The sequence below is a fragment of the Cuculus canorus genome, chromosome Z (assembly GCF_017976375.1).
Source record: "Cuculus canorus isolate bCucCan1 chromosome Z, bCucCan1.pri, whole genome shotgun sequence".
NCBI classification, from domain to species: Eukaryota; Metazoa; Chordata; class Aves; order Cuculiformes; family Cuculidae; genus Cuculus; species Cuculus canorus.
In genome coordinates, this window is record NC_071441.1 from 18,630,001 (window position 1) to 18,651,172 (window position 21,172).

The 21,172-nt window shown below is 35.2% G+C and overlaps 1 protein-coding gene across 3 annotated transcripts in view; it reads right to left on the bottom strand.

Annotated features, from left to right (window-relative positions):
* Window positions 1-21,172, bottom strand: part of AP3B1 (adaptor related protein complex 3 subunit beta 1) — a 164,863-nt gene that overhangs the window by 53,018 nt on the left and 90,673 nt on the right. For all 3 annotated transcript variants that reach the window (XR_008447714.1, XM_054053905.1, XM_054053906.1), the window contains exons 18-22: window positions 19,653-19,764; window positions 18,135-18,291; window positions 15,078-15,252; window positions 7,693-7,765; window positions 6,779-6,885 (exon numbers count right to left, since the gene is read on the bottom strand). Coding sequence is in view for 2 of the 3 variants with exons in the window: in XM_054053905.1 (XP_053909880.1) it covers window positions 6,779-6,885; window positions 7,693-7,765; window positions 15,078-15,252; window positions 18,135-18,291; window positions 19,653-19,764 (624 nt within the window). In the remaining variant the exon portion in view is untranslated. The remainder of the gene's footprint in view (window positions 1-6,778; window positions 6,886-7,692; window positions 7,766-15,077; window positions 15,253-18,134; window positions 18,292-19,652; window positions 19,765-21,172) is intronic.

The window sequence follows — 21,172 nt, forward strand, 5'->3', positions numbered from 1 at the left end:
GCATTACGTAGCAAAACACACATAGAGACATGCTCTGGTTTACATATATTACCACAGTACATATTTAAAGAATAACATAAGGAATCATCATGCATTACATAACATTGTTTTTAAAAAGCTACTATCATTCTGTTTACAGCAGTCCTATTTTAAGGATTGTGATATACGCATTTCTCATGGTGGGAAGAAAAAGAAGCATTACTTTAAATTCTCTCACAGATCTAAGCATTTAATTCTCAAAATGTTAGACTGGTTTAAAGGGCAGTAGTTACTTTTAACGGAAGGCAAAAAGAGATCACAAGTCTCCTCACAGTAACTTATCTAAAGGAGTTACTTTTTTGCAATTAGCCTTTCCCCCCAATTTAATTTCTATTATATATGTAGGATTTTAATATTGTAATTGCAATTTACTTTGCAATTTTAGCACTTTTATTTCTAAGTATAGTATTTGAATATTGGTTTAATCTTTTTCACTCCAAGATAAGAAAACAACAAATTAGCTTTGCATTAGGAACATTACTGATAATCAAAGACCTGGTTACTCACAATGCCATTTAATTAATATACAAGTTGCTAACTAATCATATATTATATTTAGATAATTATACACCATATATAATTTATAACATATATATAATTAATACGATGCGTGCATTATATACAAAAGCATAAATAAAAGACTCAGTCTGGAGAGTATTTAGTACAAAACCACACAGTAATCAACTAAATCAATGATATTATACACAGCAATAATACAATATACCTCTCAGACTGGTCATACAATTTGTTTGGGCCAATGTCTTTTATCAGAAACGAGATCATGTTTGAATTTTCAAATTAAATTCTCTAATCTATTTAAAAGAAACAATTAAGAGCCTTCAACCTATTTATGTGCAGAGCTTGCCAATTAATGCATCTAATAAACATAAGATGGGTATTTTTAAGGCTTGAACACTAATAAACATCACAAATATTGATAAATGGATTTCTAATTAAAGAATAAAGGCAAAATGACATTTTAAAACACAGTGTCATAGCAGGTTGGTTTTTTTTCCTCAAGACATCATTTAAAAAAGCATGTGGAAGCAATTTCCGAAATCACGTAAATTTCAAAGATTTCATATAAAACATATACTATGTTACCAATTTAAGAATGCCTTCTTATACAGCAAATCTATATAAACAGAAAATGTAAGAATGCAGGAGGTCTTTGTTTCATTCCTTCTTCTGTCTTGGCAATGGTTAATATCTGCTGATTAACAGCAACACTCATTTGCACATCTCCAAGTGCTTTCCCAAGGTGAGTAGGCATCATTATCCTCATTTTTCAGATGGAAAACTAAGAGATTAAGTTACTCCCTCCAGATCATGCAAGTAGTAGCCAAAAATAGAACTCATTTTCCATATGTAACACTCAGTTCTGTATCCACCGGACCACACCGCCTTCCCACAAGCATCAGTCACACCTAATCAGCTGTACAGCTAAATTTTGGGCAGCACCATGAGAAAGCTGCTTTTTAAATCTTAAATTTAAGACTACACCTTTTCACTTGCCTCACAGGTACAAAGTTTCCCAGGCACCCTACAAACATATGATATTTGTAAAAAGTGCTTTTAATTAAGCCTTATGTTAGATACAAATCTTGTTGAGCACAGAGTAGGGGAACACAGAGACAACACAGATACTTTAAACTGTTCCACATGGAAAAAGCATCATTTTTAGAAAAGAAGCTGTCCAGAAAACTATGCAGAACTGCAAAAATATCTCTCCTCAATGTGCAAGTTAAGGTGAACAGTGCAAAGAAGACATAAGCACACACAGGGCCTATCTTGTAGACTATCTTGTGGCACACTCCCCCTTTACCTCCACCCAACAACCTTCCCAATTTCAATCTTTATGTAAAAAGGTGTGCTTTAGAAGAAGTATAATGAAACCATTTAATGCACAGGAAAGAGCCTTCCTGTGACGAAACACCAAAAGGGTAAGGCATTTCTTAAAGGAAGCTGAAAAACAAGAGGGGGAAAAAAAAATTATATTAAGGATACTATAAGCCTGTATTATTCTAACACAAAACCACAAAAACATCAGACAGAAGAGGTGACTAACATTGAAAATTGATTTAAAAGAAACAGTTTGTCTACATAAAAAAATTTAAGACACATTCTAAGAGGGACTGGATAGATTTACAGAAATATAAAATTAGTTATTTAAAAAAAACAATGGTAGTTGATCAAAATCTCCCTGAGAACACAGGGCAGAGGAGTAGGAAGAATGTAGTGGTACCATCTCATACAGTCTGCTGCTATCACAAGTGATTGCACTACATCTCTTTCACAACATTAACAAGTTTATGTTTCTTCTAGTACAGACACTTCTGGGGTAAGAACTCAGACCACAACTTACATGAATGATAAATATATCTAGTTTTAGAATGATTATTGCTAACAAAACTCTGAAAAAATAAAACCCACCAAGCTGAGTGCACAGCACTGTTTGAAAAAACTGCTGTGCCTTTCTCTACTGTAGGTTTTCACAAATTCTTAAGGACCTCATGCTAACCTTTCCTGTAAGCTACATACTAGACTAGAGCCATGATATAAACCATTATTGCAATCCTTGTGTTCCTAAGAAGAGATGCTTCATATAGGAAAAGAATATACTTCAGAATCAGTCTTAACATTACAGTACAGTGTAATCAGAAAGAGCCTAAAGGGAAAAAGCAACTTGAATGATAAGAAAGTTTTCCCCTGTAAAAGTCTACCTTAACAACTTTGAAATTAAAATACCATTTAAGGTGTCCTCCTATTCTGAAAATATCTCTAGTTTAATATTGAGGCAGTTCATGTTTACTGTTTCTTAAGGAATTCTGTAAGTGTGCTCCATTTGAAATTAAATGTATTTATCACCCGGTTTGACAGGTTTGCAGCTTGACCTTGACTTTTGTCAAAAGCTATTATTTCTGCTCTATGCATCACCACTCTAAAGAAGTTCTCAAAGTGGATCTCAGTCAAAAGTTCTGTTGAAGATATTAGACAGAACAAGATGATTTACTCCTTCCCTTCTTAACAGTTTCTGTGGAACTCTGAGAAGTAGGAGACAACAAAAACATATCACCGGTAATAACTACTATCAAGAGAATACACTGAATGTGCCAAATAAAACATTAGTAAGTAAAATTTCTACAGTTATACCATAATTCCATATGCATAATAATTAATAACAACACTTAATTGTTGCATCAAATATTTTTATAAGTACCTTCTTACTACTTTCCCATCTTTGGCTACATGCTTTTGTCATCAACTTTTCTTACTCACCCTTTACTTTTTTCCCCAAATTATCCTCTATGTGGGGCAGGGGACAATCCTCTTCCCTCAAGTCCTACTCAACTCAGTCTATATTTCTACACACTTTCTGCCCCATCCACCTGCTACCACGATCAGAGCTCGTAACCAGCTGTCAGTTCTCCCTTGCACTATCACTGTTCTGAATCATAACAAATTTCATGCTACCAAAGCAGTATTTCCTCCTCACTAGTTTTATTTTTAGAAGTATGTGTCATTTTTACCAGTTTATTATCATATGCAGCCCTACACATTTAGGAGAGCAGTTGCTTGTACATTTTTACTATCTAAAATCCTAATGAGAAAAGAACAGGTGGCTTAGCTTTTTTCCTCATCAGCTGTGTAATATATAGAAACAGATGATCACTCCCCCTCTTCAGGTTCTCTCCAATACCATAGCTGCCCTCTTTCTTCTCCCACACACCCAGCTTAAAATATTATTTCCTGCAGCAGGTTGTAATGCTCCCAGTCCTTACGTCATTCATAAGTTTTGCTTTCAGTTCCCTCTTCTCTAACTTTATAACCTCCCCTTAGGGGATAACACATATTTCTAGTGTTTTCAGATAACTGCTTTACACCGACAGCTTGCAGCTTTCTCTTGCCTCCCATTTTTCATTGACACTGCATCTTTGAAGCCTGCAAATGTATCCATCTAAAACTGAATTGACTCCAAACGTGGAGCTTCCCCAAGCATTTAGGCCTGACTTATCTTGCACACATACCTCAAAGAGCCGCATAGCAGCCTCTGACGACCTCAGTTACCTGGTTCAGTGGAAGCCACCTGAAGATGGACTACATATACCAGGGCAGAAGCATGTACAAGAATTTAGCATGTTTTGCATCCAGCAGGAAGAAAGTTATCCACAAATTCCACAGAATTCAGTTTTTCCTGAAACAACTATAATATGCATGTGTGCATTTATATGAGCTGGAAATGTGCTATATGTAAACATGAATCATAAAAACAAATGAGCCGCTGGACAAAGCATCAGGTTTTGCACTGTAGTTTCTTTTCAAGGATATTTTGGTTTTGTAGGTTTAAAGAGACCCATACCATTACTATAAAACCATTATTGTATTTATGCTTTCTATAATGATCAGCAGCTGTGAATTTGGACTTGTAAGTTTTCTAAAAGCTGTATCCAATTACAGCACTGAACGATTTGAATAATAGACTGCGAGACAAGATAAGTGGCAGCTACATTTCTTTGATATTAGGGTCATATACCATACTTACCTATTTTTACTCCATGCTCTCCACTGACTAGTAAAAAATTAATTTCTCATTGTTAGTTTGGCATGTGCCCTACAGTTAAATTCATTTTCTCTCCTCTTGAAGGAAGAAAAAGTTTCCCCAAGTATGACAACTATTCTCCTTATTTTTAGAACTAGTCATCAGATTAAATTTAAAATACTATTTTAGAAAATTACCCGTTGGTGCTGAACAACATGTGACAATAGTTCTTTAACTATTTGCACACATGAATTTTTACAACATGTGGACACTATTTGAAAGAACAGTTTTTAGCCTTAGTGTTTAACTTTTGCTGTTTCCTGGCGCACAAAATTCAGCAAAGGACCTCATCTGCAATTATTATAAACAGCAATGCAAGTTGAGCTTAGATCTGAAAAGAACAGAGTGCCAAACAAGTGATTACTATCCGGGCAGCAAAAATTAGTTCTTTGTGATTTGGGTTGCTTCTAGATGAGGGATTATGAGGAAATTTCCAGCTTCTTTGCTGGTTATATATTTTATGAGGAACTCAGCAGTACCAAGAAAGGTACTGTACATTTTGCAGAATCAAACTTCATGCAGAACTTCTGCTGTTCAGCCTACACCTTCCAGCTCTTTCTATCCAATGTTATTTTGTTGCAGCTACTTTCTGAAGAATGGGGAGAAGCAATATAGCAAACAAATAGTGGCAATCATGAGGAAAGCAATCATGAATGTAGGAGTGGAGTATGTGTTCACATACTTTAGACAATGAAGGACTAAACACATTGGCAAACAGTGGGTGTTCTCAAGCATCCAACATTACTGATTGCTATCTTTAACTTACTCTTCAAGATGATAATTCTGAAGCAAAGCAAAGACACTAGTGTCATTCTGAAGCTAACCCAGAGACAGGAAAACAGATGATTGCCTTAGTTTTGAGCTGTCAAAGCGATAAAGGATAGCAAAGAAGAAATCACCGGATTGCAATCACAGGAATAACACTACAGTTAAACTACAACTGTATAGTTGTCACCCAACACTGCATTCTGCACTCCAACGTAACATGGAAGAGATTTTCTGGCATTTTCAGACTCTGTGACATGTTAACAACTATACATCAGGTAAAGTGACTGCATGTGCACAGACTGTTACTGCTCGGCTTGAAATGTAAATTTCATCACAATTTACTGAGATAAGGCTAATATCCAACATATCATCTGAAACCCTACCTTTCCAAACCCAAGCTGTATAGCCTACAAACATGAAACTAAGACCTTTCGTTATTATCAGTTAAGACCTTTTATTTCAAATAATACATACAGATTCATTATGTAAGAAGTATTTGATTTTGCAAACTTACTGCTCTCAAAGCTGGCACAAAGTACTTCACCAGTAGTTATTAAAGTTGCAGTGTAGCTTCTATATGCCAGCCACATTAGAAGCAAGGGTGGGCTAAAAAATGCCTGTGCCTCTGCTATGTTTTCTCATCACTCCCAACCACTTTCACGGGAATAAATACCTTATATGGTACCGCTGCATTTCTTTATTAAATTGCAATTTAAATTGAACACACAAAATGACTTAAAGAAAACAACCAAAAAAGAACAAGACCAGCTACTATCCTTTCCCCCAACAAAGAAATGCCCTCTACCCTCCATGACTTTGCGAACCTTAATTATACCTATAGTTTTGAGATTCCCTAATGGAAAGTGCTACAAAGCAGAAAGCACTAACAGAATGAATCATGACAAGTACTGATACAACACTGATTGTAAATCTATACCCTTTTTATTTTCACCCAGGGGCAATGCTTTTTATACTCATGAAAAATTACTTCCAGGAAGCAAAATGTCATAATTGGAGGACTGTATGGTACACAATCAGGCCGAGGATTAGCGTATCAACTAGATGATTTTAAAGATCTGTATAGTTAATTTGCGAATTAAAGTTCCCCCAAGGCAGAAAAAATACAGATTGAAAGAGAAGGTTAAAAATCCTTCTCAGACATGCAATATTCATACTTCTCTCTGCATTTCAGAATGTAATTATTACAGATCAAAAAAGGTGCCAGACTTGCATGTAAACCAGAATTTCATACAAGAACATTATAAGTGAAAGTACTTCTAAAAAACCACTTGAATGGCTGTCTCAAAAATATGTAAAATGCTTAAGATGCACACTCCTCTCCATTCACCCCAAATTCTAAAGGCTACTTACATCAATGACCGATGAACTCAACAAACTTAATCCCTCTAGGTCTGCTGTTAAACTTGGGGATAAAACAGCTGCTGTAGGAACTGCCACAGGTGTTGTCACAGGACAGACTAGAAGTAAAAAAGGCAATTGATACTTAATTTCAAAAAATTTTAGAATACTGAGAAGGGCAGTGACCTATTTTCATTAAGTGCAAAAACTTTCCACTTCATCTACTTATTTTAATCTTATATATGTTTCTTAATTGCAGAAGATCATTTTTTTCAAACATACAGCCTCAATACTCAAAATATACAATGAAAATATAAATAAAACTGATATATATAGACCATGTTATTTGCAGTAAAAATATTTTATCCTCCTTTCCCATTTTTCCTCTCTTTCATACTTCAGTCTGATCCATACTAAGCAGCACATTTTCATTTACAATTTATGTGCAAAATACATATTAATGCAATTCTAATGTGTTGCACCTATGGAAGTAAACTTGAAGAACGGTACTAAAAAGCATAGCCAAAATCCAACACCAGCTCTACTCTACCCTCCAACTGTGATTTTTAGCATCTTATTATAGCATAGGTTGCACAGATGTTGTAAAAGTAACATCCACTAGCAACTGAGAAAATAAACCCACTTTAAGGGAAAACAAGTCCAAACATACAAAAATTCTCAAAATAACTGTTTTACATACCAAACCTTCTAAATTTTGAAACTATTTCTCAATTGTAAAACAAATAAAATCATACATTGTAATTTTTATGCTTAAAAATAAGTTGGTAGTCTAAGCAATTTTTTTTTGGTCAGGAAGCTGGTACAATAAATGAAGAGAATCAATGTTTCAGACATTTAAAATTCATTGAATTAAATGAATTGAATTTATGTCATGGGAAAAATGAATCTTTAGTCAAGATACTTACAATCATCTAGATCTAAGAGGAACACGTCTTGTTTATTTGGAGCTTTTCTATCTTGTATTCTTTTTTCTTCTTTCTGTCAAAATACATGAATATGTAATGTATTACCATACCATACCAGAAGAAGAAAAGTCTTTAATACTTATATGAAGCAAAATATATTTTTCTCTTGTAAAAGAAAAATGTATCCATTTTTACAGCTTTGAATTCACAGAGTTCACCTAATGAGAAAGATTTCTTTGTATCAGTAAGCTGAATCTAAACTCCACATGTGAGTGACTCCTCTGAAGCCCATGTTTTTGTTTTGTATTGATAATAGCTACTACTTATAGAAAACTTTGGGTGACAGATCAGACCATTAAAATAGAGATAGAAACTTTTTTTTTTAAAGACAAAAGACTTGGGAATAATATTTCTGTTTCCCTATGAAAAGCAAAATCCATTCATAAGAAAGTGGTGTTATTTGCACTTATCTAAGAGTATGGAATCCTGTCCAACCATTTACTGAGTTTCCACTTAATTGCTGGGCAAATAAGAAAAACTAATTTTTATCACAAAAAAGTTTCAATTTTTTTAAAATTGATACAGTAAGACACATTCTAATATTGTAAAGTACAGTAAACAATAGAGAAGCAATAGAGTGATCTCAGTTACTTGGCAAACAGAACATTTCTACAAAATTTCCTTCAATATAGTGAAATAAAAAGTTGTAATACCCACAGAACATATCTAAGCAGTTGTGATTCAGGACAAAATTTAGTGTGTTACAGCTAAATATGGAGTAGTTTAGTAAATAGGAGTAGTAGGGTAGTTAAGTAAAAAGGACTGATCTCTCAATGTAGCCAGAACCTGGGCACTCTACCCACTGCATGCACATCAGACAGTTTGCCATCATGCTATTTGTACCCCCTCTTAAGCATTCTTTGTCTGGATTGGCTGAGGAACTCCTTCTGTCTTTGGTCTTTCTGGCTCGAGTCAGCCAACAGAACGCTTTGTCATTCTTTCAGAGAGTAATTCGTTTACAACCTCTAGACCTTAAGATGTTGCTCACTACCCAAGACATTCCAAGCAATTTAAACGTAGCCTTTCCAAGAGCCACACTTCTGTGAACCTTCTCGTTTACCAATTTCTTCTTCAGCAGCATGTGACAGCCAAATGCAGACACATATATTATTCTTGGTCTAAACAAATCAGTAGAAGTCTGTATGTCCATATGGGTCTCCTTTTCTTTAGCACTTCTTGCAAGCTATCACAGTCTCTTCAGGCACTCAGAATACAAATTCCAACGGGAGCTTGGAGCTCACAAACTCAATAGCTAGAATCACTTTCTTTGACTACGACCACAGAATTAAATGATCCCTCTTCCCTAAAGGTGCATTCCCTTTCTTCTAGTCTCAGCCTCATGGTCAGCTGTAAACTAACAATAACGCTGAGTCTAAATTTTTCCAGTTTTGGGAGAATCTCCATGGCTGCTTCAAAACAACATGGAAGAAACTAGCTTACATACTTGCTATTTGAAGCTGTTGATGTTAATAACTACCAGGCTTGACTGAGCTAAAATAATATCACTCACAATTTTCTTCCATGGCTCAAATAGACGATATTCTTTTATGCAATCATTACAGATGTGCTTTAGACACTCTGGAAGACGAAGAATCTTGTCCACAACAGAAGCCACTACTTTTAAATAAACATACTTCCATGGTCCTTACCACCAGGGTATTTGAGTTTTCTACTACCACTGATTTATCTGGAACACAGACCTCCTCCACAAACTACCTTTAAAATAGTGGCAATGTTATTCCATTCCTTATATGCCTTGTCCAGAATTAGTGAGGGACCCTGCTGCAGAACTCACTCTCTTCAACTTTCATTCTGGTCACAACTGTAAAACTTGATTTTCCTCCTCCAGTGTGACTACTGGCAAGTCATTAAGCAGCTTTTGTCTATTTCTCTAAAAATCCATGAAATAAGGGCAATAGTATAGTTCATAAGCTACTGCTATTTGCATTACTCACCTCTGCGAAGTGACAGAGAAACAACGTCATGACAATTCTTTTAATGAATTCCAAGTATTTTTATACCACCATTTAGTGAATACTTAAGTCCGAACCAGGGGTTTAGCTGTTAGCTGGAGTCTTTTTAAACTAAACTATGTATCACAACTTTTTTTGCTAAACTACAAACTACTCAGACACCTCAATGTACAAGAAGAAAATACAGTTAAGCAAAATGCAAATATATTTTTTTTTAAAAAAAACTCAATTTCTGCACTCTTTCACTCCCTCCTCCCACTTATCCATAAGATACAGTTCTGTCTTCAACTATGATTAAGGTTCAAAGGTTATTTTTAGCTAGAGTTCTATCTTTGCTAATTATTCCAGTGGAGATAGGATTTTTCCACTTCCTTTTTATGTGGCCAATTAAATTCTGCAAAAAGTGGCTCACCCACATTAAGAGGTTATAGCACACAAGAATAAGATTTTTCAATATGCTTCAGTTCTGCCAATGGCAGCATTGCTAAGTCAAGAAATTTAAAAGATTAGGAGTCAGAGCTAAAAAATCCTCTTATTGTTAATCTGTTTACTGCAGACAATTACGATACGACATTCTATGTCACAAATAACATTAATAGTATGCTTCAGTTTGGTTTTTCTTGTTACTTAGTTTGACATCCTAAAATAGGTACTAAGTACATATCACAATGTTTCATATGTAATTTTGCAAGATAAAATTCAGTTCTGCACTGATATTTTGAATCTTCAATGTAATTCATCTTTAAAAATGGGAAAAAGAACCACTGAAGATACCTTACTTCTTATACTTAAAAATAAAATAAAATGGTCCTAACATAAGGTACAAGTACAGAATCATTATATCAAGGAGAGAAATATTCACTGCACACTTTGTCAGAATACTGTACTTAAATATATCAGTTTTCTGTAAACAAACAAAGCCACAGACAAAAAAAACTCCACCAAACCAACCTACCATCTGGGAAATGTAAAATCAGAAGCTAACTAAATCAAGATAAAGCTAATGTTACAGTATGATCACGTCTTATTTTCTACTTCAGTCAAGTGTGTCAGGCTTAAGTAAATAGCTGACTACTTGCATGTGTGTGTAGGCATGCTACATAAACACACAAAACCACAAGTACTTTCATATTTACATGCATATTTCTACTTATGGATATATATTAATTGTGTGCAATTCTGTACAAAACACCAAAGAAATCCATTTACACGGGTTTGTCTATTACAAACATGATTATTTTTGAATTTGCTTTTTCCAAGAAAATAGAATTGATTGGATTTCTAGGAATAATAAACACCCAATGACTGCAACAAATGCCACCAACGTATATTTCTGTTGAATGAAAAAGCTTTGCATTCCAAATCAAGACACAAAAAAGGATCTGACGTGTCTGGCATTTCTGTGTACCATAATTTTTCATCTTTTTTCTTAAAACTAATTCTACAATATGATCCAAACAGTTTCCTACCAAGAGAGCCCACTAAGGGAAACGCAGAATACTAAACAAAGAAGTTAAGCTATATTCCATCAAACATTTCTCCATTTGCAATTCATCTTGGTAATAGAGATAGAACCTGGTAAATGCATATAGGACTTGAAGCAGGAGATTTCTCTTGCTCAATGCATAATTCATGTGCTCCGCCTGCAAAGTGTGTAAAATGAGAATTTCACACCGCAGCATGAGCCATGGAGCTGCAAAGAAAAGGCAGATGAAATCATATTTTGCTGTGCGAATTTTATTTCTTATCCTCCCAATATTTATACAAAACCATCATTGACAATCCAAATGCATTGACAGATCACCCACTGTTTCCATTGTGTTAGCACTTGAAAAGAGATCAGGCAGAAAGATAGACAATTTGTTTTTGTATATTTTTTTAAATAGTGGATCAGATTTTTAACAGCTGAGTGACTGCATTATACTTGTATAAGGAGGTCAATAGTAGCTGATTTTAAAATCCCACTGCAGAGACACCTACTTATACATGCATCATCCTCAAATCTGCATTTTAGCTCTACAGTATTTATGCTTACTGTATAATATGTATCTGAACACTTGAAACTATCCATATTTCAAAATTATACAAAACACTGCAATACAAGAGAGTGACTTTTCCATTCACTGCAGCACAGTTACAGTGAACACAACAGCTTTTTCAAAATGATTCTTCCAAGAGAAAAAATATAAAGCATTAATAATATACTTAGGAAAAATAATCTAAGTTTTTCTAACCTATTTTAATGCTAGTAAATGCACGAATACACGCACAAATTAATCTCCCATATGAGTGTTAATCAAACCTTTTTATTATGAAAAGTCTGCTGAACATGGCAATAGTGCCAAAATATATAGAGTGGTAAACACCACCTAAAACTTCAGCTACTTGGCATAGTTCATAATGTGTGGCAAACTGAGACCCTATAAAAATAGAGCCTACTAACCATTCCTCTTAACAATATGTGTTTCAGAAAATCTTTCCAGTTTTATTTAAAAGGAAAAGAAATTCTAATGCATCACTCTCCATACAAACTGACCAAGTTAAGAACACGCTTAGCAGAATGACATAAGCAATGGCTTTTCCAATAAAAATCTATCCTAATAAACACATGCATTTCTGAATCTGTCTGATTCCTGCGTGGTCTTAAAAGAAGCCAGGTGGGAAGCAGAAAAATGCCAAGATTTTTCTGGAATTAAAATAAACATGGGTGGTTTTTGTAAAATGCACCTCCACACAAGGGCTCTATAAAAGACACTATAATGTTCTTTAAAGTTTGTTAACAACTGCTTTTCTTTCCAGCTTGGAAGGGCTTACCTAGTATCAGCAGTTGGCTCCACCTATCCTCACAGGGCTCAAAACAGGTGTGTCTCAAAAAAATTGATTAAGCTAACCAGTATAACAATCAACTTTGATGCAAAATACCTGCAATTCTTTCCACCCCCCCTCACCCAATTATGCTGCTGAAACACCTGAAGTATAAACACAGGGAATCCAACATGGCTTAAATTGGAAACTAACTTCATGGTCCTAGGGCTTAAGACTGTAGACTGAAACAGTGCTCTGTGTTCAAGAGCACCAAATTAACTTCCCTCCTGCCCCCTGCAGGAGGTCCCTTGACCACTGCTTTTTACAGTCCATCAGCCTTAGCTTGTTCCCCTTGCATTTCTCCCTGAAAAATAATTTAAGGAACATAAAACATTTGGCTTTTCATAATGAGCTCTATGCTGTCTTTTCTTTTCAAAAATCTCCTTACTGCTTCTCCTGCTGCCATGCAATAAAGCCACTACTATTTGTTCTAACATTTTTCTGTGATGTTTAAAAGCTTTGCAATTTTTCAGTTCTATCCTTTGCCTCTGATCAAGTCTTCTGTTAACTGCTTATAAATAGTCTTTGCTCCTAACACACTTCTTTCAAGGTGCTACTTAATCAAGTAAGACTTTCGGCCTACTGAAATGTTCTTTCTATTCTCTCAAAATCCAAGGGCTTGACAACTGACTTCAACAAAACAAACCCAAGCTTCGTGGACATTCTAGTTCTCATATTATTCAGTATATTTAATTTCACACATTCTCAACTGATGTTTTAAAATACAAAATGCTTCTTTACGCTAGCAGTCCTCACATATCCTGTGAAAGAAACGGAACAGTTTATATGTATGTAGTGAAAGAAAGTATGAACAACGGTGCTTATATCCTGAGAAAGATGGAGGAATGCAGCAGAGAGAAGACACTACTGCTTAGACATGGTTTCACAGTGGTTGTTCAGCACTAAGCAGGTAAGCTTACCTATTACTTTCTGGTACTGTGCTAACAGGAGAACCTACAAACTGTTAATTTAATTACCATCTACCGTCAAAGGAATTTATTCTGAGAAGATTTATGTTACATTTGTTGTGCTACCACTTTTGCTAAGATCCAGTTTGACTTCTCTATTAGAAAAAACGTCGACATAGCTGCGTTACCCAGTGTGGTATTTGGGCAGGAAAATATGATCCAACTATGGAAACACACCTCAATTTTACAAATGTTATAGTCTCAATCTCTTGTTCTACTTGGTAGAAGAAAAGAATAGATTTAAAGTTGCGGTTTACAGGCTGACCTATGAAGTTTTGAAACAAAGAACTACGTACAAGGTAAGTTCAAGTTTAGAGAAATACAGAGCCTTACCTCCTCAACTAAAAGTAATGCATACCGAAACAGTTTAATAAAGTTACAGCCTTCTCTCTTAACTGTTCAAAACATACCTATCCTACAACTGCATCCAATGCAACGTCTGTTTTGAGTATTTAGCAATCTAGACAGGAGTCCTGACTGAAATCTCTTGAAGTAATTTAACACTGCATCAGAGTATCAACTTAATTTTCAAAAACACTTATCAGTATTAAAATGGAAATTTCTGACCTACAATTCTACCATTCAAATTTTTAATAAAATACATAGAAAGAAATGCACAATAAATAATTTCATAACTGAAAAAAGAAGTTTCAGAAATTCTTCTACTTTTCTACCTCAAAGGATTTATCATGAAGTTCCTCAATTATTTATTTTTTCTAATGAAAGGTAAGTAGAGAACCAGAAACTAATTAATTCTACTAGCTTTAGGTCTATAATGCTAGCTTGAGTATAATAAACTTTTAACCTCTTTTTCTTCACTGGGGTAAGCAATTAAAACTTAAATGACACATAAGTAGCTCTACTGAACACTTTTGCACCTTCAAACATTCCTATCTGCCACTAAACTGTGTCACGGAGAACCTCCTCTTCCTGTCTTTAAATACCTCCAGGGATGGTGATTCAAACACCTCCCTGGGCAGCCTCTGCCAGTGCCCGATGACTCTTTCCAAGAAAAATTTTTTCCTGAGATCCAGCCTGAACCTCCCCTGGCAGAGCTTGAGGCCATTCCCCCTTGTCCTGTCCCCTGTCACTTGGGAAAAGAGGACAGCACCCTCCTCTCTACAATCTCCTTTCAGGTAGTTGCAGAGAGCAATAAGGTCTCCCCTCAGCCTCCTCTTCTCCAGGCTAAACAACCTCAGTTCCCTCAGCCTCTCCTCCTAAGACTTGTTCACCAGCCCCCTCACCAGCTTCGTTGCTCTTCTCTGGACACTCTCCAGAGCCTCAACATCTTTCTTGTGGTGAGAGGCCCAGAACTGAACACAGGATTCGAGGTGTGGTCGCACCAGTGTCACGTACAGGGGCAAAATAACCCCCCTAGACCTGCTGGCCACACCGTTTCTGATACAAACCAAGATACCATTGGCCTTCTTGGCCACCTGGACACATTGCATTTATAAGTACAGATGGTTAGATGCATCTTTTCATATTTTATAGGGGTATTTTGAAAAACATATTTTACCTTACTAGAGGTAGCACTTCTAGATTTTCCAGATTCAGAGTCACTTTTACAGTCTGATTCTGACTTCGATTCTGAAGAACTTTCTTCTGATGAAGTGGATTCTACATCAGAGGAACTGGACGTGCTTCTGTCTGTGGAGATCCCCTTTGCTTTCTTTTTAATGTCCTCTGATTCACTACATATTGAAAAACAAAAATTAAAGAGACATGTAAAACCATCAAAGGAATCTGCTTAGGCAGTATCCTATGTTAACAGCTCAAAGTTTTATTAAATGAGTTTTAAGTCAGTGTTTCGTCATAATAAAAAAATCAGCTAAGATGGCAGAAGCAGTACCTTATTTAAGGGTACACAAAATTGTTCTATCACGTTACACAATAAATCACCATGCATAATCTAAAACTGTGAAAGAGCAAAACATAATGGTAACCTGCTAAATATTAAAAATACTATTTGCATGCATCAATCTCATGACATTTGGAAAAAAACTGCAGACACCTTTTCATATAAAGAAACCTTCTGACTATTCCACTATTATTAACAGAATCTTGATGGGTTATAAGGTGCTTCTGCAAAGTAATATTGCTTTAAAAAAAAAATCAATGCATGGAATGTATTCCTTTATTAATTCTTCTAAATAAAACCACCTTGAAATAAGACTTCTAAGATCTACAAATATTTCAATTCATTAAAGAGTTTACGCAGAAGAGCTATTACATTCTGACACCTTTGGTCATATTGAGTACTTCACAGCTAACGGACTTCAGGGACACTGTTCTTCACACAGTAAAGTTCTATTCATCCTGGCGATGTTGGATTATGTTTCTTTGTGCTAACAGCTACTGAATATTATTAAAATCTGCCTTGTTCGCTTCTAATAATACTGTAACAACCAATTAGTACAATATCCTTTTGTCTCAGGGGGAGTTACTACCTAGAAATATTGCAGGAAATGAAAATTGTTTTCTAACAATTATCACAGAGTAGAAAAATTACTATTGTATACAGAAAAAACCTCCCTGTTCTCGGATCTGCAGACAACCATTTTATACTTCCAAATCAGGTGTGTCATACACCACCTCATTCAGCCTTCTCCCCAAGACAATAAACTGGTTACTAAAGACTTGAAGGGTAACAACAACAATAATTAAACAAATCCAGACTGCTCACCCATTAAGAATCCATTTGCGCTTAAGTAGTTATACATTTTTGCTTAGCTTTAGGAGCAGTACAAAAGAACATACTATGCTGTATTACTGCTTGAGACTGCAATGTTTTTAGAAGGAAAAGCTACAAAGAAGTGAAACTGAAAAATCTAACGTAACAGCAAGGAAAATAGGGCAATGGTCCTCCTTCCAAGAGCTTCCCAGGTCTGAAATACCAAAATCAAATTTAATAAAAATTACTAAAAATCAATATTAACATTTATGCCATGCTAATAATGCCTACCCACGTAACTAAAATTGAAATCAATCCCCCAAATTTTAGTCAAAAAGATTTTTAATGAAAGCAGCAAGTATGAAGCTTCCAAACAGTACACTTCACAAAAATAGTCCAGTGTAGCATATCTGATTGTTAAAATCATGGTGAAAAAGGTATTATCAAAATTACATTTCAATAAGAGCACAAGCACTGATCAAGCATTAAAACAGACTATCCAGGTAAGTTGTGCAGTCACCATCCTTGGAGGTGTTAAAAAAAATAGTAGGCATGGCGGTGTTGGGCTGACAGTTGGACTTGATAATCTTATAGGTCTTTTCAAACTTCAATAATTCTATGATAGCATTTAACAACTTGTTCGAGGTCAATGAGCTAAACATAAAAATTCACCAGCACAGACTATTTAAAATTTCTTCTTCATGATGTATAGCACAAGTAGTGACAAAATTATCTACACTGCCTTCACTGCCACTGAACAGAAGCTGTAGTTGCAGCAACAAATAAGCTATTGTGAACCCATTATATAAATGATGTAAGTAGTTTTTCAATAATTTATGTTTAGCTTACCTTTAAAACTCTATTTGAAGATTAAAAATGTTACTTTATTGTACATCAGCCAGTTGTGATGGGTAATCATTGTTTACCTTACTGCTTAAAATTTCAGATGTTATTCTAATGAAAAGAATTTACTGGTAACTAGCTTTTTAACTTTGCGATGATGAAAAGCCTGTATTAATTTAACCTACAGATTTCATTTGTTCTGAACAGGAAAAACAATATAAATCACTTTTAAAATCATTAAATCCTGACTTAAATTAATAAAGTCATAATTAGGGCATTATGCTGTGTTTGTTATGGAAGTGGCAAGGCGAGCTGCTTTAATTACTGTCTGTAATAAAAGGAGCAGAGTGCGTACTGCGCCCCAATCAGCGCTGTCAGCCACGACTGAGCTGAGCTGCAAACTCATCAAGTGAGCTGGCAGCAGACTACAGAGTAAAGGGTGATCATGTCTGCAGAGGCCACTTCCTGACAGCAGTGGAAGAAACAGATTCATACAATCCAAGGTATTAGCCCCAATTACTCAAGATTTTAATGATACTTTAATACATGATAATGCTGTTGATAATGGGCAATCTTAAAAAGCGCTAACACTTACATATCTTATGACCGTTTCCCTTCACAGACCTTGCCTCTAATATTTGGATCATAATCTTTTTAATATAACATTATTTAGAAAAATCAATTGTCTTAGTTACATAATGGCAAACTGTTGAAGGACTTAATTTTAGCTCTCAGCAAAATTGCTGCAAAAGGTAATTAAGTGTTTCACACAACTGTTTGATCACTTATTCAGCCTCCCAAGGTCACATCAATTTTCAGAAAGCCACCCCAGATTTTACTGAACTCAGAAATAAATTCCAAACATAAGAGTAGTCTGATTTAATGAAAATACAAACCCAGTTTGTGGACTGAATATTACTGGCATACACTGAAACAGGAGATATCACTTCTTGGCCAATATACACCCAAGTGTGTTAAAGGCTTAGCAGAGTGTTTACACGTAGAGTGCTTTAACAGCTAGTATCACAAAAAACTGAAACCATACCAATGTGTACTCACCTCTCAGCAGCAACTCTAGATGCTTTCTTCTCAGTACTTTCTTTGCTATCTGATTCACTGTCACTTGATTCTTCGCTGGAAGAGGAACTCCCACTACTTTCATCACTGCTGTCCTCTTCCTTGTCTTCGTTCTCACTTTCACTGCCAGATTCGCTCTCTGAAATAAAAACAACAGTTACAATTTTTTTCTAAATATCTTACATAATTAGTATTTTGGGAATCCAAGCTTCTTTGAATTAAAATACTGTTTTTGGTGTTTGAAGATCCAATTGCAAGCTTTAGCATTTTTTACTCCGCATCAAAATCAGGCAAGAAAATCACTTCCCCCTCACATTTACAACATTTTATTGGTTCAAAAACTGTCTTTTTCAGCCTTTAGTATTACACTTTATCATATTAGAAAGCTCAATAAGATATTAATTGCTTGTGGAGTCTTCAAAAATACATAACCCTATCAGGAGTTGGAGATGACCTCAAATTCTCTAATCTATACATTCACTTAACTGCAAGATTATCTTTTCAGCCAATTGCTTAATTAGATAATCTGTTCTTGAATACTGATAGTGATGATCCTTGAATCACTCATTTAAACAAATTATTTCTCCTCTAATTAGTCATATATTTACCAAATACTAAAATATCCGAAGTGAATATATTCTTTTCTTGCTTCAGAGATCATTAATTTAAGCGATATAATTCTTAGGCACTTCTTCCACACTGTTCCTCAGTTTAGGAATGAGAGGGAAGAAGCTCCAGATTCTAAGGTGCCCCTCTTCCGTTCAGCTAGATGCTGACAATTGTTTTAAGTCTCTAATGCTAAACATTTTCTGTGTCTAAAGTCTGGACCTGGAAAATTATATTCTTCAGCTATTGTAATGGCTGTCTCAGGGAACTGACTACCTGGCATTAAGTGGGACACTGGGCAACAGAACCTTTGCTCACTGAACTTGATAAGCAGTTATCAGTTATCTTCTGCACTATCACCCCTATTACAATAAATAGAAAACATTGTGTAGAATTTCAGAGCTATACTATAACACAATTTATTGGAAGACTACACAAAACAAGTTTGGCTATCGATCAACACAGAAGCAAAAGCTATCAAATCAGCACTTCAAGAACAATGAATTCCAAAAACATTCAAGACTTATAGTTCCCAACAATCAAGCATATAGGCACTCTTCCCACAAAAAGTTAGATGCCTCTAGTTTTAACAGTTTTTACAAACTCTCATTACTCTTACTAGACCCAAAGCATGATGAAAATAGCATGTCAGCCTTTCTAACTAGGAAACAAAATAAAGTAACTCATTAAGTAAACAGACAAGCCATATCTGTAATATTAGCAGTTATTGCACAGCTACAGCGAGCCTAAAATTTTCCCCCACTTTCCTAATTTTATATATAGCTTTCTATTTTTTTATTTATTTTTTTTTTCCCAATTCTTTTGAAGTAGTGGCAAGATCTGAAGACACAGTTGTCAGGCAGTAAAGATGCAAGTTGCTTTCCAAACACCTACTAGATGCACTGGTGCTGGCAGATTCATCTTCTTCCTCTTCTGATTCAGAGTAGAACTTTTCAGTAGGTTTCCCTTTCTCAGTCTTATCTTGAATTCCAGTCCACTCCTTTGCCTGTAAATAAATTTCAACTTAAGTTTACTTTTAGGACCAATAATACAAAAATATACACATAACACAGCAAAGAAAACTACTCAGAGTAGAAGTATTAAACAGTTTTAAAATAAATCCTCTAATCAAGTCATGAGAAACTATTAAACTTTTCTTACTTTACACAATTAGAAGAACTAATTACGTAACTATAAAAGGTGAGATATGTATATTACTAAGTCTAGAAAAAGATTCACTAAGGCAGATTAAAAGCATAAGTAGTAATAAATAAATTTATATGCCAAAAGAACCTGAATCCTTACAGTTTTATCTCTAGATCCCCCAAGTATAGGCTATGTCTAGAATGAAGGGTAAATATGGCTAGTCACAACCTTTATTATCCCAATTCTTAAGGAGAGAGCAAAAGTGGACACAGACAGCAACAGAAGTTCTAGCAGCCACAGACAAATTATATTTTACTTCTTTTGCAGTTCTACAAATACAAGTAATTCTTACCATCAAGAGAACACCAGAACATGACAATACTTTGGCCAGACTTTTTTCTTCTATCCAGAAAAGAAGAAAAACTCAGGCTAGGAAAAAACCCAAACAGGCAGACAACTACACCAACGGAGTGATAGAGGTCTCCTTAGTGACTACTCTTAATCAGTAAGATTAACTTTAGAAAGAGCTCTAACAGTGACCTGCAGTGTGTATGGCTCTAGAGAAAAACTGGCTTCCCCTTAAATACAAAAGCTGCTAAGGCTTTGTAATGCTCCAGCAACTGGTATTTTTAAAAGTCAATATTCTTTTGCATTTAAGTGACAATTCAGTTATAGATTGCAGCTTTAGAACCTCACTCACATACATTGTGTAGGCACATATAGTATTACAGGAACCACAGAATTAATGACAATGAGACACTCTCCAAAAAAGAACACTTGCAAAAAAACATGAAGAAAGGATTTTCACGTTTGTTTTAAAGTTCAAATGGTTGGAGGGAGATGTTTTCTATTGTGTTGTAGATGGATGTTTCTTCACTCACTCAATCTCCTGCAATAATTTTTGGTTTTATGGACAAACGTGCCTCCACATATTCTTTCATGCCAACACTATCATTAATAACCCCTTGCTTGAGATGACTACCTTCAGATTCTCCCCATAAAAGCTTTCAGAAGTCTGTATGCATACTGAGGAAAAATGCTTGTTCTATCATAATGCTGTCCACAGCCTTGTGCAAATCATACCTATCTTTTAGAATTTTCTCTATGCATTTTATGCCCAATATCTTGTAAGCAAATTAATTATGTGCGATTTACTGTAGAAGCTGGCTCATGACAAGGACCATGTGCTTTTCTGGGTATACCTGTTACAATGACATATCTCCAGGAGCACCATCAGCACACTATAGTTCAATACATTTACATTTCTG